We start from the raw sequence: 16,130 nt of genomic DNA, 5'->3' as shown, positions 1-16,130 counted from the left end.
CTGTTAAACCAGCTATAATGTTACCATACCCTACATTACTCATCTCATATATATATGTACTGTTAAACCAGCTATAATGTTACCATACATTACTCATCTCATATGTATATACTGTTAAACCAGCTACAATGTTACCATACCCTACATTACTCATCTCATATGAGTATGTATATACTGTTAAACCAGCTATAATGTTACCATACATTACTCATCTCATATGTATATACTGTTAAACCAGCTATAATGTTACCATACCCTACATTACTCATCTCATATGTATATACTGTTAAACCAGCTATAATGTTACATCTCATACTGTTAAACCAGCTATAATGTTACCATTTACTCATCTCATATATATGTATATACTGTTAAACCAGCTATAATGTTACCATACACATTACTCATCCATATATTTATATGCACTTTTGGTCCTAAAAAGGTATGTAAATGTGAGGAGTCCTAAATTGGATAGAAAGGCAAGACTGTGTGTGTGTTTGTTTGTCCAGAGTGTGTTATTTTGTCCAATGTGTGTCTAGTGTGTGTTTGTGAGCCCAGTGTGTGTGTGTGTGTGAAACCAGTGTTTGTCTAGTGTGTGTGTGTTTGTCTGTGTGTGTGTGTTTATCCAGCATGTGTGTGTCCAGCAGGTGTGTGTCCAGTGTGTGTGTGTGTTTGTTCAGTGTGTGTGTGTGTGTGTGTTTGTTCAGTGTGTGTGTCAGTGTGTCTAGTGTGTGTCCAGTGTGTGTGTGTGTGTCCAGTGTGTGTTGTCAGTGTGTGTGTGTATGTCTAGTGTGTGTGTGTGTATCCAGTGTGTGTGTGTCCAGCAGGTGTGTGTGTCCAGCAGGTGTGTGTGTATCCAGTGTGTGTGTGTGTTTTTGTTCAGTGTGTGTGTGTGTGTTTGTCCAGTGTGTTTGTCCAGTGTGTGTGTGTGTGTGTTTGCCAATCTGTGTGTGTGTCAAGTGTGTGTGGGTGTGTGAGTCCAGTGTGTGTGTGTGTGTGTCCAGTCTGTGTGTGTGTCCAATGTGTGTGTGTTTTTGTCCAGTGTGTGTGTGTTTTGTCCAGTGTGTGTGTGTGTGTGTGTGTGTGTGTCCAGTCTGTGTGTGTCCACTGTGTCCAATGTGTGTGTGTGTGTTTGTCTAGTGTGTGTGTGTGTTTGTCCAGTGTGTGTGTGTCCAGTGTATGTGTGTGTCCAGTGTGTGTGTGTTTGTCAAGTGTGTGTGTGTGTGTGTTTGTCAAGTGTGTGTGTGTGTGTGTGTTTGTCAAGTGTGTGTGTGTGTGTGTTTGTCAAGTGTGTGTGTGTGTGTGTTTGTCAAGTGTGTGTGTGTGTGTGTGTTTGTCAAGTGTGTGTGTGTGTGTGTGCGTGTTTGTCAAGTGTGTGTGTTTGTCCTGTGTGCGTGTCAGTGTGTGTCCAGTGTGTGTGTCCAGTGTGTGTCCAGTGTGTGTGTGTGTGTGTGTTTCAGTGTGTGTGTGTGTATCCAGTGTGTGTTTCCAGTGTGTGTGTGTATCCAGTGTGTGTCCAGTGTGTGTGTGTGTATCCAGTGTGTGTGTGTTGTTTTGTTCAGTGTGTGTGTGTTTGTCCAGTGTGTGTGTGTGTGTTTGTGTGTGTGTGTGTGTGTGTGTGTGTGTGTGTTTGCCAATCTGTGTGTCCAGTGTGTGTGTGTGTATCAAGTGTGTGTGTGTGTGTGTGTATCAAGTGTTGTTGTGAGTCCAGTGTGTGTGTGTGTTGTGTGTGTCAGTGTGTGTGTGTGTGTGTTTGTCCAGTGTGTGTGTGTGTTTGTCCAGTGTGTGTGTGTGTGTGTGTGTGTGTGTGTGTGTCCAGTGTGTGTGTGTGTGTGTCCAGTGTGTGTGTGTGTGTGTGTCAGTGTGTGTGTGTGTGTGTGTGTGTGTGTCCAGTGTGTGTGTGTCCAGTGTGTGTGTGTGTCCAGTGTGTGTGTGTCCACTGTGTGTGTGTGTGTCCAGTGTGTGTGTGTGTGTATATCACAATGTCTGTGTGACAATTACTATTATTTCAGGGACACTGAGTCGCCACAACCCCAAAGATGAAACCCTGGATAGAGGGGCTCAGTGAATGTGGAGGTGAATGTGATCAGGTGGGTCAGTGTGTCAGAGGAGGCTCTATAGAAGGACAGAGTGCCGGCTGGCCAGTCCAGACACACTCCTACTCTGTGGGAGCTGGAGGAGGGGACGTCTATGGTAGTGGGTTTATCATTGTGCCAGGCAATGTAACTGTTGTCAGAGCAGGACAGACTCAGGACTTGTCATTGTATCCAAGACAACAGTCATTAACCCCTCCTCTCCTGCTGATTCCTTTATATGTCACTCCTATAACAGCCCCTCTTCCACTCCACTCTACCTCCCAGTAACAGCGCCCAGTCAGACCCTCTCTACACAGCACCTGTCCACAGTCCTCAAATCTCTCTGGGTGATCAGGATACGTCTGCTTCTCTGTCCTACATGTCACCTTTCTGTTCTCCTCAGACAGAGAGAGGAGTCTGTCTACTGTGTTTGGGTCCAGTGTGAGATCACAGACATCTGATGGATGAAACCAGACACAATATTAGAAATCATCATTCACATTAGAATGTTAACTCACTTTTCACTAATTCATTTAATGTAGATGTTTCTAGGTATCAAAAGGAGAAGTTAAGGTAACTTGAGACTTTTGTCAGTTATACTGTATGGTAATATAAAACACACTTATTCAGCTTAATTACACACACACACACACACATTGTCAAAGCAACTCTTTGTAAACTTTGGTGTCCCTGATTTCTGTAGAACTACAGCTGATATTTAATATGACCAAGTAAGTAATGATGGTGGTCTTTGACTTTGACTTGAATTAAGACTTATTCTTAGTCATATTCTTCACAGCAGTCAACACTCACATTTTCTAAGCCCAGGTTTCATTCTGTTCTCTCCACCATGTTCCACACTGTAGCGGTAAGCAAAAGAACAGACAGTCATTGAGGGATACACCTGAACTCACACACACACTGGATACACACACACACACTGGAGACTCACACACACACTGGAGACTCACACACACACTGGAGACTCACACACACACTGGAGACTCACACACAGCATATAACTTTGTCCAAGTGGTGGGATGAATGTTTGTCTTAACTAGCCCGATAAGTCAAACATGTATGATATGAACATTGACATAAACCCTCTACATACTTGAGTTTCTCCAGTCTGCAGTGTGGATCCTCCCATCTAGCAGAGAGCAGTCTGACTCCCTTGTCTCCTGGGTGATTGTAGCTCAGGTCCAGCTCTCTCAGGTGTGAGGGGTTTGACCTCAGAGCTGAGACCAGAGAAGCACAGCCTTCCTCTGTGACTAGACAGCCTGACAGCCTGCAAAGAGTCAAATCATATTAAAACCACACTGATATTCTTTGGTGGTGAAAATAGGGACAGTATATTTTTTCAACATATTCAGATAAATCAGTGTCCTGAAACCTTCCATATCTATTCATAAATGAATGGTTCATTATTAGAAAGGACACATTATCAAAGTATTGCTTGAAGAGAGCAAAATGTATAGTAAAAATATTTGTAGACTGTACAGACCAGTTTAAAAGCAGTATCAGTCAAAAGACAGACAGTGAGAATCAGATTTAGATTGCATTGAGTATACAGTCCACACCATATCTATTTAGACAGTGAGGTATCAGATTTAGATTGTATTGAGTATACAGTCCACACCATATCTATTTAGACAGTGAAACTAACAGATTAAATTGTCTCTATAAACAGTCCAGCATTTTTTAGACAGTGAGGAATCAGATTTAGATTGAAATACAGTCCACACCATATCTATTTAGACAGTGAGGTATCAGATTCAGATTGTATAATACAGTCACATACCATTCTATTTAGACAGTGAGGTATCAGATTTAGATTTTTGAATACAGTCCATATGTTTTAGACAAAAGATTCAGATTTAGAAAATGTCCACACCATATCTATTTAGAAGTCATAAGTATTTAGATGACCAGTCCACACTCATATGTATTTAAAGTAGTCAACAGTTAAATGTTCTCTATCCCAGCATTTTGGATTTGGATCATAATGACTACATCAAGACTGTGATGCCATTTATTGAGAATTTTAATGAATCATTTAGAATATGTATCGAGTCTATTTGAAGAGATAGTTACAGAGGCTACAACAAAACATGCTAACCTCTCACCATTACCAATAACAGAGGCTACAACAAAACATGCTAACCTCTCACCATTACCAATAACAGGGGAGGTCAGCATTTATTCTGATCTTTGTGCCTCAGTAACTTTCTCATTCATCATCATTCACGATTATTTCATTGTTATTCATAATCATGGTAGCATCCACATGAATGTAGGAGTGTTCAGAAACATCTTCTATTCTTACTGACAATACAAGTGAAGTGACTCCAAAATGACAGGACATTATTCACCATTCAGTTTCTATGGTGATAAACACCCAAAACAAACTGCAAATTCATTCAACAAGTTAGTAGAATCACAAGCTTGATGTAATCACTGCAGGCATGGAATATGGGACCAAATACTAAACGTATGACTACTTTAATACACTATAATAACAGTAAAGCATCCTGAGACCATTCATGTGTGGTGTTGCTTCTCAGCCAAGGGAGTGGGATCACTCACAATTTTGCCTAAGAACACAGCCATGAATAAAGAATGGTACCAACACATCCTCCAAGAGCAACTTCTCCCAACCATCCAGGAACAGTTTGGTGACGAACAATGCCTTTTCCAGCATGATGGAGGACCTTGCCATAAGGAGAAAGTGATAACTAAGTGGCTCTGGGAACAAAACATCGAAACATCAACCCACATATTCTGACAAACTCCAAGCATTGATTATGCAAGAATGGGCTGCCATCAGTCAGGCAGGATGTGGCCCAGAAGTTAATTGACAGCATGCCATCAGTCAGGATGTGGCCCAGAAGTTAATTGACAGCATGCCATCAGTCAGGATGTGGCCCAGAAGTTAATTGACAGCATGCCATCAGTCAGGATGTGGCCCAGAAGTTAATTGACAGCATGCCATCAGTCAGGATGTGGCCCAGAAGTTAATTGACAACATGCCATCAGTCAGGATGTGGCCCAGAAGGTAATTGACAGCATGCCAGGGTGGAGTGCAGAGGTCTTGGAAAAGAAGGGTCAACACTGCAAATATTGATTCTTTGCTTCAACTTCATGTTGTAGCACACGCTCCAGCAGGTATATCTCTCTAGTCACCCCCAAAACCAATTCTTTCTTTGGCCGCCTCTCCTTCCAGTTCTCTGCTGCCAATGACTGGAACGAACTACAAAAATCTCTGAAACTGGAAACACTTCTCCCTCACTAGCTTTAAGCACCAACTGTCAGAGCATCTTACAGATTACTGCACCTGTACATAGCCCACCTATAATTTAGCCCAAACAACTACCTCTTTCCCAACTGTATTTAATTTATTTATTTATTTTGCTCCTTTGCACCCCATTATTTTTATTTCTACTTTGCACATTCTTCCATTGCAAAACTACCATTCCAGTGTTTTACTTGCTATATTGTATTTACTTTGCCACCATGGCCTTTTTTGCCTTTACCTCCCTTCTCACCTCATTTGCTCACATTGTATATAGACTTGTTTATACAGTATTATTGACTGTATGTTTGTTTTACTCCATGTGTAACTCTGTGTCATTGTATCTGTCGAACTGCTTTGCTTTATCTTGGCCAGGCCGCAATTGTAAATGAGAAAACTTGTTGGTTAAATAAAGGTGTTCTCAACTTGCTTACCTGGTTAAATAAAGGTGTTCTCAATAAAATAAAGGTGTTCTCAAATGGTTAAAAAAAAAATAAAAATAAAAAATGTAATTGTCAATAAAAGCCTTTGACACTTATGAAATGCTTGTAATTATACTTCAGTATTCCATAGTAACATCTGACAAAAATATATAGACACTGAAGCAGCAAACTTTGTGGAAATTACTATTTGTGTCATTCTCAAAACTTTTGGCCACGACTGTATATGGATGAATACCTTTAAATAAAAGGTGACATTCTTTACTGTCTCCTAATATGAAACATTGTATCTCAAATCCAAAATGCTGGAGCACCACATTTAAAACTGTAAGCTTCACTGTCCAAACACATATGGTGTGGACTATGTGTGTCTGGTAAACACATGTGGATCTGGTGAACAGTTATCACTTGTTGACCAACTACAGGAATACTGACCTCAGAGTCTCCAGTTTACAGTGGGGATTCCCCAGTCCATCAGAGAGCAGCTTCACTCCTGAATCCTTCAGGTCATTGTTACTCAGGTCCAGCTCTCTCAGGTGTGAGGGGTTTGAAATGAGAACTGAGGCCAACACTTTACAGGATGTGTCTGTGAGTTTACAGCCAGTGAGTCTGAAACACAGAAGACATACAAAGACAGACAGGTTGTATTAAAATGTTAAGCTTAGCTTTCCCTGTTTACACTGTAACCTCTGCAGGAAAAATGGGTTGGGTTTGACCTCAGAGCTGAGACCAGAGAAGCACAGCCTTCCTCTGTGACTAGACAGCCTGACAGCCTGCAAAGAGTCAAATCATTTAAAAATCACACTGCTATTCTTGGTGAAAATAGTGGCAGAATATTCTCAGATATATCAGTGTCCTGAAACATGTCATATATTCATAAATGAATGCATCATTATTAGAAATGACAAATTATCCAAGTATTGCTTGTAGATAGAAACATGTATAGTACAAATATTATAGTAGACTGACCAGACCAGTTTAAAAAGCAGTATCAGTCAGAAGACAGACAGTGAGGTATCAGATTTAGATTGTATTGAGTATACAGTCCACACCATATCTATTTTGACAGTGAAGCTAACATTTTAAATGTGGCTCTATACTCCAACATTTTGGATTTGAGGTCAAATGTTTCATATGAGGTGACAGTTTATAATGTCACCTTTTATTTGAGGATATTTTAATACATATCTGTTTCACCATTTAGAGAAATAAAAGCACTTTATGTATCTAGTCCCCCCATTTGAAGAAGTCATAAGATTTCTGACCAATTCACTCAGTGTATTAAAGTAGTCAAAGGTTTAGTATTTGTCTGAAATTCTGATATTACTTGAACACAACGACTACATCAAGCCTGTGACTCAAACTCGTTGATTGCTTTTGCAGTTTGTTTTGGATGAGTTTTGGGTTATGTTTTGCCCAATAATAAAATGGTGGGTGATGACTGAAGTCATTTTATTTTTAATTGAGTAGATAACATGTTTTTAAATTCACCCTGAGGATCCATGATTAAGAAAAATCATGAATAATAATGAGTGAGAGAGTTACAGAGGCTACAACAAAACATGCTAACCTCTCACCATTACCAATAACAGAGGCTACAACAAAACATGCTAACCTCTCACCATTACCAATAACAGAGGATACAACAAAACATGCTAACCTCTCACCATTACCAATAACAGACTACAACAAAACATGCTAACCTCTCACCATTACCAATAACAGACTACAACAAAACATGCTAACCTCTCACCATTACCAATAACAGAGGCTACAACAAAACATGCTAACCTCTCACCATTACCAATAACAGAGGCTACAACAAAACATACTAACCTCTCACCATTACCAATAACAGAGGCTACAACAAAACATACTAACCTCTCACCATTACCAATAACAGAGGCTACAACAAAACATGCTAACCTCTCACCATTACCAATAACAGAGGCTACAACACAACATGCTAACCTCTCACCATTACCAATAACAGAGGCTACAACAAAACATGCTAACCTCTCACCATTACCAATAACAGACTACAACAAAACATGATAACCTCTCACCATTATCAATAACAGAGGCTACAACAAAACATACTAACCTCTCACCATTACCAATAACAGAGACTACAACAAAGCATGATAACCTCTCACCATTACCAATAACAGAGGATACAACAAAACATGCTAACCTCTCACCATTACCAATAACAGAGGCTACAACAAAACATGCTAACCTCTCACCATTACCAATAACAGACTACAACAAAACATGTTAACCTCTCACCATTACCAATAACAGAGGCTACAACAAAACATGCTAACCTCTCACCATTACCAATAACAGAGGCTACAACAAAGCATGATAACCTCTCACCATTACCAATAACAGAGGATACAACAAAACATGCTAACCTCTCACCATTACCAATAACAGAGGCTACAACAAAACATACTAACCTCTCACCATTACCAATAACAGAGGCTACAACAAAACATGCTAACCTCTCACCATTACCAATAACAGAGACTACAACAAAACATGCTAACCTCTCACCATTACCAATAACAGAGACTACAACAAAACATGGTAACCTCTCACCATTATCAATAACAGAGGCTACAACAAAGCATGATAACCTCTCACCATTACCAATAACAGAGGATACAACAAAACATGCTAACCTCTCACCATTACCAATAACAGAGGCTACAACAAAACATACTAACCTCTCACCATTACCAATAACAGAGACTACAACAAAGCATGATAACCTCTCACCATTACCAATAACAGAGGATACAACAAAACATGCTAACCTCTCACCATTACCAATAACAGAGGCTACAACAAAACATACTAACCTCTCACCATTACCAATAACAGAGGCTACAACAAAACCTGCTAACCTCTCACCATTACCAATAACAGAGACTACAACAAAGCATGATAACCTCTCACCATTACCAATAACAGAGACTACAACAAAACATGCTAACCTCTCACCATTACCAATAACAGAGGCTACAACAAAACATACTAACCTCTCACCATTACCAATAACAGAGGCTACAACAAAACATGCTAACCTCTCACCATTACCAATAACAGAGGCTACAACAAAACATGCTAACCTCTCACCATTACCAATAACAGAGGCTACAACAAAACATGCTAACCTCTCACCATTACCAATAACAGAGGCTACAACAAAACATGCTAACCTCTCACCATTACCAATAACAGAGGCTACAACAAAACATGCTAACCTCTCACCATTACCAATAACAGAGGCTACAACAAAACATACTAACCTCTCACCATTACCAATAACAGAGGCTACAACAAAACATGCTAACCTCTCACCATTACCAATAACAGAGGCTACAACAAAACATGCTAACCTCTCACCATTACCAATAACAGAGACTACAACAAAACATGCTAACCTCTCACCATTACCAATAACAGAGGCTACAACAAAACATGCTAACCTCTCACCATTACCAATAACAGAGGCTACAACAAAACATGCTAACCTCTCACCATTACCAATAACAGAACTACAACAAAACATGCTAACCTCTCACCATTACCAATAACAGAGGCTACAACAAAACATGCTAACCTCTCACCATTACCAATAACAGAGACTACAACAAAACATGCTAACCTCTCACCATTACCAATAACAGAGGCTACAACAAAACATGCTAACCTCTCACCATTACCAATAACAGACTACAACAAAACATGCTAACCTCTCACCATTACCAATAACAGAGGCTACAACAAAACATGCTAACCTCACTCACAATTACCAATAACAGAGGCTACAACAAAACATGCTAACCTCTCACCATTACCAATAACAGACTACAACAAAACATGCTAACCTCTCACCATTACCAATAACAGAGGCTACAACAAAACATGCTAACCTCTCACCATTACCAATAACAGAGACTACAACAAAACATGCTAACCTCTCACCATTACCAATAACAGAGGCTACAACAAAACATGCTAACCTCTCACCATTACCAATAACAGAGGCTACAACAAAACATGCTAACCTCTCACCATTACCAATAACAGAGGCTACAACAAAACATGCTAACCTCTCACCATTACCAATAACAGAGGCTACAACAAAACATGCTAACCTCTCACCATTACCAATAACAGACTACAACAAAACATGCTAACCTCTCACCATTACCAATAACAGAGGCTACAACAAAACATGCTAACCTCTCACCATTACCAATAACAGAGACTACAACAAAACATGCTAACCTCTCACCATTACCAAAACAGAGGCTACAACAAAACATGCTAACCTCTCACCATTACCAATAACAGAGGCTACAACAAAACATGCTAACCTCTCACCATTACCAATAACAGAGGCTACAACAAAACATGCTAACCTCTCACCATTACCAATAACAGAGGCTACAACAAAACATGCTAACCTCTCACCATTACCAATAACAGAGGCTACAACAAAACATGCTAACCTCTCACCATTACCAATAACAGAGGCTACAACAAAACATGCTAACCTCTCACCATTACCAATAACAGAGAGCTACAACAAAACATGCTAACCTCTCACCATTACCAATAACAGAGGCTACAACAAAACATGCTAACCTCTCACCATTACCAATAACAGAGGCTACAACAAAACATGCTAACCTCTCACCATTACCAATAACAGAGGCTACAACAAAACATGCTAACCTCTCACCATTACCAATAACAGAGGCTACAACAAAACATGCTAACCTCTCACCATTACCAATAACAGAGACTACAACAAAACATGCTAACCTCTCACCATTACCAATAACAGAGGCTACAACAAAACATGCTAACCTCTCACCATTACCAATAACAGAGGCTACAACAAAACATGCTAACCTCTCACCATTACCAATAACAGAGGCTACAACAAAACATGCTAACCTCTCACCATTACCAATAACAGAGGCTACAACAAAACATGCTAATCTCTCACCATTACCAATAACAGAGACTACAACAAAACATGCTAATCTCTCACCATTAGAAATAACAGAGGCAACAACAAAACATGCTAACCTCTCACCATTACCAATAACAGACTACAACAAAACATGCTAACCTCCCACCATTACCAATAACAGAGGCTACAACAAAACATGCTAACCTCCCACCATTACCAATAACAGAGGCTGCAACAAAACATGCTAACCTCCCACCATTACCAATAACAGAGACTACAACAAAACATGCTAACCCCTCACCACTACCAATAACAGAGGCTACAACAAAACATGCTAACCTCTCATCATTACCAATAACAGAGCCTGCAACAAAACATGATAACCTCCCACCATTACAAATAACAGAGACTACAACAAAACATGCTAATCTCTCACCATTACCAATAACAGACTACAACAAAACATACTAACCTCTCACCATTACAAATAACAGAGACTACAACAAAACATGCTAATCTCTCACCATTACCAATAACAGACTACAACAAAACATGTTAACCTCTCACCATTACCAATAACAGAGGCTACAACAAAACATGCTAACCTCTCACCATTACCAATAACAGAGGCTACAACAAAGCATGATAACCTCTCACCATTACCAATAACAGAGGCTACAACAAAACATGCTAACCTCTCACCATTACCAATAACAGAGACTACAACAAAACATGCTAACCTCTCACCATTACCAATAACAGAGACTACAACAAAACATGGTAACCTCTCACCATTATCAATAACAGAGGCTACAACAAATCATGATAACCTCTCACCATTACCAATAACAGAGGATACAACAAAACATGCTAACCTCTCACCATTACCAATAACAGAGGCTACAACAAAACATACTAACCTCTCACCATTACCAATAACAGAGACTAAAACAAAGCATGATAACCTCTCACCATTACCAATAACAGAGGATACAACAAAACATGCTAACCTCTCACCATTACCAATAACAGAGCCTACAACAAAACATACTAACCTCTCACCATTACCAATAACAGAGGCTACAACAAAACCTGCTAACCTCTCACCATTACCAATAACAGAGACTACAACAAAGCATGATAACCTCTCACCATTACCAATAACAGAGACTACAACAAAACATGCTAACCTCTCACCATTACCAATAACAGAGGCTACAACAAAACATACTAACCTCTCACCATTACCAATAACAGAGGCTACAACAAAACATGCTAACCTCTCACCATTACCAATAACAGAGGCTACAACAAAACATGCTAACCTCTCACCATTACCAATAACAGAGGCTACAACAAAACATACTAACCTCTCACCATTACCAATAACAGAGGCTACAACAAAACCTGCTAACCTCTCACCATTACCAATAACAGAGGCTACAACACAACATGCTAACCTCTCACCATTACCAATAACAGAGGCTACAACAAAACATGCTAACCTCTCACCATTACCAATAACAGAGGCTACAACAAAACATACTAACCTCTCACCATTACCAATAACAGAGGCTACAACAAAACATGCTAACCTCTCACCATTACCAATAACAGAGGCTACAACAAAACATGCTAACCTCTCACCATTACCAATAACAGAGACTACAACAAAACATGCTAACCTCTCACCATTACCAATAACAGAGACTACAACAAAACATGCTAACCTCTCACCATTACCAATAACAGAGACTACAACAAAACATGCTAACCTCTCACCATTACCAATAACAGAGGCTACAACAAAACATGCTAACCTCTCACCATTACCAATAACAGAGGCTACAACAAAACATGCTAACCTCTCACCATTACCAATAACAGAGGCTACAACAAAACATGCTAACCTCTCACCATTACCAATAACAGAGGCTACAACAAAACATGCTAACCTCTCACCATTACCAATAACAGAGACTACAACAAAACATGCTAACCTCTCACCATTACCAATAACAGAGGCTACAACAAAACATGCTAACCTCTCACCATTACCAATAACAGACTACAACAAAACATGCTAACCTCTCACCATTACCAGTAACAGAGGCTACAACAAAACATGCTAACCTCTCACAATTACCAATAACAGAGGCTACAACAAAACATGCTAACCTCTCACCATTACCAATAACAGACTACAACAAAACATGCTAACCTCTCACCATTACCAATAACAGAGGCTACAACAAAACATGCTAACCTCTCACCATTACCAATAACAGAGACTACAACAAAACATGCTAACCTCTCACCATTACCAATAACAGAGGCTACAACAAAACATGCTAACCTCTCACCATTACCAATAACAGACTACAACAAAACATGCTAACCTCTCACCATTACCAATAACAGAGGCTACAACAAAACATGCTAACCTCTCACCATTACCAATAACAGAGACTACAACAAAACATGCTAACCTCTCACCATTACCAATAACAGAGGCTACAACAAAACATGCTAATCCTCTCACCATTACCAATAACAGAGGCTACAACAAAACATGCTAACCTCTCACCATTACCAATAACAGAGGCTACAACAAAACATGCTAACCTCTCACCATTACCAATAACAGAGGCTACAACAAAACATGCTAACCTCCCACCATTACCAATAACAGAGGCTACAACAAAACATGCTAACCTCCCACCATTACCAATAACAGAGACTACAACAAAACATGCTAACCTCTCACCATTACCAATAACAGAGGCTACAACAAAACATGCTAATCTCTCACCATTACCAATAACAGAGGCTACAACAAAACATGCTAACCTCTCACCATTACCAATAACAGAGGCTACAACAAAACATGCTAACCTCTCACCATTACCAATAACAGAGGCTACAACAAAACATGCTAATCTCTCACCATTACCAATAACAGAGACTACAACAAAACATGCTAATCTCTCACCATTAGAAATAACAGAGGCAACAACAAAACATGCTAACCTCTCACCATTACCAATAACAGACTACAACAAAACATGCTAACCTCCCACCATTACCAATAACAGAGGCTACAACAAAACATGCTAACCTCCACCATTACCAATAACAGAGGCTACAACAAAACATGCTAACCTCCCACCATTACCAATAACAGAGACTACAACAAAACATGCTAACCCCTCACCACTACCAATAACAGAGGCTACAACAAAACATGCTAACCTCTCATCATTACCAATAACAGAGCCTGCAACAAAACATGATAACCTCCCACCATTACAAATAACAGAGACTACAACAAAACATGCTAACCTCTCTCACCATTACCAATAACAGACTACAACAAAACATACTAACCTCTCACCATTACAAATAACAGAGACTACAACAAAACATGCTAATCTCTCACCATTACCAATAACAGACTACAACAAAACATGTTAACCTCTCACCATTACCAATAACAGAGGCTACAACAAAACATGCTAACCTCTCACCATTACCAATAACAGAGGCTACAACAAAGCATGATAACCTCTCACCATTACCAATAACAGAGGCTACAACAAAACATGCTAACCTCTCACCATTACCAATAACAGAGGCTACAACAAAACATGCTAACCTCTCACCATTACCAATAACAGAGACTACAACAAAACATGGTAACCTCTCACCATTATCAATAACAGAGGCTACAACAAAGCATGATAACCTCTCACCATTACCAATAACAGAGGATACAACAAAACATGCTAACCTCTCACCATTACCAATAACAGAGGCTACAACAAAACATACTAACCTCTCACCATTACCAATAACAGAGACTAAAACAAAGCATGATAACCTCTCACCATTACCAATAACAGAGGATACAACAAAACATGCTAACCTCTCACCATTACCAATAACAGAGCCTACAACAAAACATACTAACCTCTCACCATTACCAATAACAGAGGCTACAACAAAACCTGCTAACCTCTCACCATTACCAATAACAGAGACTACAACAAAGCATGATAACCTCTCACCATTACCAATAACAGAGACTACAACAAAACATGCTAACCTCTCACCATTACCAATAACAGAGGCTACAACAAAACATACTAACCTCTCACCATTACCAATAACAGAGGCTACAACAAAACATGCTAACCTCTCACCATTACCAATAACAGAGGCTACAACAAAACATGCTAACCTCTCACCATTACCAATAACAGAGGCTACAACAAAACATACTAACCTCTCACCATTACCAATAACAGAGGCTACAACAAAACATGCTAACCTCTCACCATTACCAATAACAGAGGCTACAAACATGCTAACCTCTCACCATTACCAATAACAGAGGCTACAACAAAACATGCTAACCTCTCACCATTACCAATAACAGAGGCTACAACAAAACATACTAACCTCTCACCATTACCAATAACAGAGGCTACAACAAAACATGCTAACCTCTCACCATTACCAATAACAGAGGCTACAACAAAACATACTAACCTCTCACCATTACCAATAACAGAGACTACAACAAAACATGCTAACCTCTCACCATTACCAATAACAGAGACTACAACAAAACATGCTAACCTCTCACCATTACCAATAACAGAGACTACAACAAAACATGCTAACCTCTCACCATTACCAATAACAGAGGCTACAACAAAACATGCTAACCTCTCACAATTACCAATAACAGAGGCTACAACAAAACATGCTAACCTCTCACCATTACCAATAACAGACTACAACAAAACATGCTAACCTCTCACCATTACCAATAACAGAGGCTACAACAAAACATGCTAACCTCTCACCATTACCAATAACAGAGACTACAACAAAACATGCTAACCTCTCACCATTACCAATAACAGAGGCTACAACAAAACATGCTAACCTCTCACCATTACCAATAACAGAGACTACAACAAAACATGCTAACCTCTCACCATTACCAATAACAGAGGCTACAACAAAACATGCTAACCTCTCACCATTACCAATAACAGAGGCTACAACAAAACATGCTAACCTCTCACCATTACCAATAACAGACTACAACAAAACATGCTAACCTCTCACCATTACCAATAACAGAGGCTACAACAAAACATGCTAACCTCTCACCATTACCAATAACAGAGACTACAACAAAACATGCTAACCTCTCACCATTACCAATAACAGAGGCTACAACAAAACATGCTAACCTCTCACCATTACCAATAACAGAGGCTACAACAAAACATGCTAACCTCTCACCATTACCA

General features: G+C 39.5%; 1 protein-coding gene across 1 annotated transcript in view; it reads right to left on the bottom strand.

Moving 5' to 3' along the window:
* Window positions 1-2,248: 2,248 nt before the first annotated feature.
* The window catches only part of LOC135570740 (NACHT, LRR and PYD domains-containing protein 12-like), a 35,382-nt gene continuing 21,500 nt past the window's right edge, over window positions 2,249-16,130 (bottom strand). The window contains exons 9-12 of the mRNA XM_065016683.1: window positions 6,243-6,416; window positions 3,190-3,363; window positions 2,889-2,935; window positions 2,249-2,532 (exon numbers count right to left, since the gene is read on the bottom strand). Coding sequence (XP_064872755.1) covers window positions 2,249-2,532; window positions 2,889-2,935; window positions 3,190-3,363; window positions 6,243-6,416 — 679 coding nt within the window. The remainder of the gene's footprint in view (window positions 2,533-2,888; window positions 2,936-3,189; window positions 3,364-6,242; window positions 6,417-16,130) is intronic.

The sequence above is a fragment of the Oncorhynchus nerka genome, unplaced genomic scaffold (genome assembly GCF_034236695.1).
Source record: "Oncorhynchus nerka isolate Pitt River unplaced genomic scaffold, Oner_Uvic_2.0 unplaced_scaffold_910, whole genome shotgun sequence".
NCBI classification, from domain to species: domain Eukaryota; kingdom Metazoa; phylum Chordata; class Actinopteri; order Salmoniformes; family Salmonidae; genus Oncorhynchus; species Oncorhynchus nerka.
This window is presented reverse-complemented; position numbering and strand designations above follow the sequence as displayed.